General features: G+C 39.3%; 1 protein-coding gene across 1 annotated transcript in view; it reads right to left on the bottom strand.

Annotated features, from left to right (window-relative positions):
• LOC118338236 (ladderlectin-like) overlaps nt 1-1,316 on the bottom strand; it is a gene marked incomplete at its 3' end in the record, with an annotated part of 2,228 nt that extends 912 nt beyond the window's left edge. Inside the window, 3 exon segments of the mRNA XM_035675510.1 lie at nt 458-502; nt 628-728; nt 1,256-1,316. Of these exon segments, the coding sequence (XP_035531403.1) occupies nt 458-502; nt 628-688 (106 nt within the window).
• Between the last annotated feature and the right edge of the window lie 1,154 nt (nt 1,317-2,470).

The following is a 2,470-nucleotide window of genomic DNA, read 5'->3' as shown; positions in this document are numbered from 1 at the left end:
AAAAGCTGCCTTATATTTTAATTTTATCTTCAACCCTGTTTAAGCTGTATGATAAAGCTGTATGTGTCATGCCAGGGACACGGCATACAAATAGACACAGACAGACAGCAGTAGGAAAGACCCTCTGTGCAGGTTATCAACGTCATAGTTGCAGAAGAAGCGACGGTCTGCTTATCCATGAACACATAATTCATGAGGTTTATTATGAGGTTATCAGCTACACGTGTGATCGCAAACAGAAAAGCAGACAGTCTCTTGTTGATGTCGGTACAGAGAAATTAAATTCTGATACATAGAGCCAGGCTTGAGCTCGTGTGCAAATTGACAACGAATGGGAAGAGTGAAAATGACCCCGGAGACATGTACAGTGGTACCAGGACAGGCATGCGCATGCCGGAGTGAAACTGGAGCAACACTGGAGCAGGAGAAAGAAGCATTTTGAAAGAAGACCACTGACCTGTTTGACCTTTTCGACCTTTTCCAACACTTGCTCCTGGAAAAGCTGGAATAGTATTAGATTGCCGTTAGTGTATATACTCAAATAAAAGCTGGGTTTCAAATAAAGGCTGGGTAGTGGTTTACATGGCAAAGCTTACTCTTCATAATACTCTCCTATACAATACTCACCAGCAGCTCCAGTCAGAACCATGAATGCACAAAGAAGTGCACACACAGTCAGCATCTTCATGGTGGAGATGGAATACGTCTGCAGGCAGCAGTCAGTGTCACTGTCAATAACCAAAAAATAACATCGCAATCAATTTAATTACAGTCGCAATCCTAAATTGTAATTTTTATCAATTTTGAAATGCCCTGTCGACTTTATCCAGACTCTGAATAGCCTCTGAATTTCTCAATTTGCACCATTAAAACACACTATTGCATTAAAGATACACAAGGTTTAAAAATGGTGATTCAAATGTGAGTTTAGGTTGTAAACAGAAGCCAAAAGATAACATAATCATAAAATAACAAGTACTCACAACTCAATTGCATTGTTTTCAACACGTCACAAAAAAAGGAACATGAAGTAAGTTAACAACATAGACATCTACTTGGCCGCTCTATCGGTTTGTTCAGATAACACGCACCCTCTTGTCAATAAGATTATGTCAAGTTTGGAAGCAGAAGTAAGAGGACATTAGACTAAATACCGCAATCTCAACAATTTGCCTGAAAAATAGATTGTCTTAGATCACAATCTCTATCTCAAGTCATCAGATTGCCCAACCCTATAAGAGAGTTTGTACTAAACCTGGTGCAGTGTTGTCTTCCTTTTCAGTGTCAGCCTTGCAGTGTTGAGGTGCTGTCAAATAAAAGATCAGCTCTTATATACAGTTGCTTATCTTGTCATCTATCACAGATCAGGCAACTGAGGACACACCCACACCTAAAAACAGCATTATTATCGACCCTGGACTCATGTGACATTATAGTTGTCAGATTGCTCTCTCTTTCAGTTTAAATATAAAAGTTGAAAGCAATATGAGTTAAATACCATTTCAACCCATAAAATTAAATTTAGGTCTGACAAACACAGTTTCATATTTTGCATACAATAGTCAGTACAATTCAAACTCAAAACTATTAAATTCAGATTAACTTTGTACTGGCACTAAAATAGTTCCATATATTACCTTCTACAGTATTTGAATGCACCAATGTAATTCAGGCAGACAGCAGCTGCAGGCAGTTATTAAGGTGAAGATAAAACAAAGTAAATGAAAGAAATAAAAAAAAAATTGATATCTAGGTTATTGGTATTCATTGCAATATTTACGCAAAGGTTATAGTTGGTATTCATGACTATATCTAAAACATAAAACACTTTTACTTGGAGTTTCTTAGTTGCCTTTATGCGTTAGCCTGTTTTATAAAGACTACTTGATCTAAATTCATTATTTGTCTGTCTGATTAATAATCCTCTCTTCCTCACTGTGACACATGCATTGTTTTACACATTGAAATGTGTAATGTCGCTTTTGCGGTTGTTTACACACACACACGTCTACTTCTGAGATAGCAGTTTTTGGGGTCGAAGATTCCCTGGTGAGGAAGGAAGAGGGTGAAGAGACCGTCTACAGACTGGTGGGCTCGATGAATCCTCATAAAAAGGCGCTGGAGTCTCCTACGGAAAACAACAGGGTAGTGAGAGCGCGGGGGAGTCCTTTCTTATGGTGTAAGAACCCAACCCGCGGGGCCTTCACAACATGCAGCCCAGAAGGTGCACTCTCTTCCAAGGAAGTATGTTAGGATGTATCAGTATGGCTGATTCTAGTTCTAACCATATAGGAGAAGACTTCGTGATAGAGATGTCTAAAATGCCCTATTCACTCAGCAACGGGCTAACGTCAATTTAATCAGCCTCATACCGAATAGACCAGTGTGCCAGATAAATAGACTTTGCCAAAAAGACATCTCTAAAGGGAGCCAGCCCAGTTCTGAACAGCGTTCGCTTGGGCACATCATG

This window comes from Morone saxatilis, unplaced genomic scaffold, assembly GCF_004916995.1.
Source record: "Morone saxatilis isolate NCDOM2014 unplaced genomic scaffold, NCSU_SB_2.0 Contig4, whole genome shotgun sequence".
Classification (NCBI taxonomy): Eukaryota; Metazoa; Chordata; class Actinopteri; family Moronidae; genus Morone; species Morone saxatilis.
This window is presented reverse-complemented; position numbering and strand designations above follow the sequence as displayed.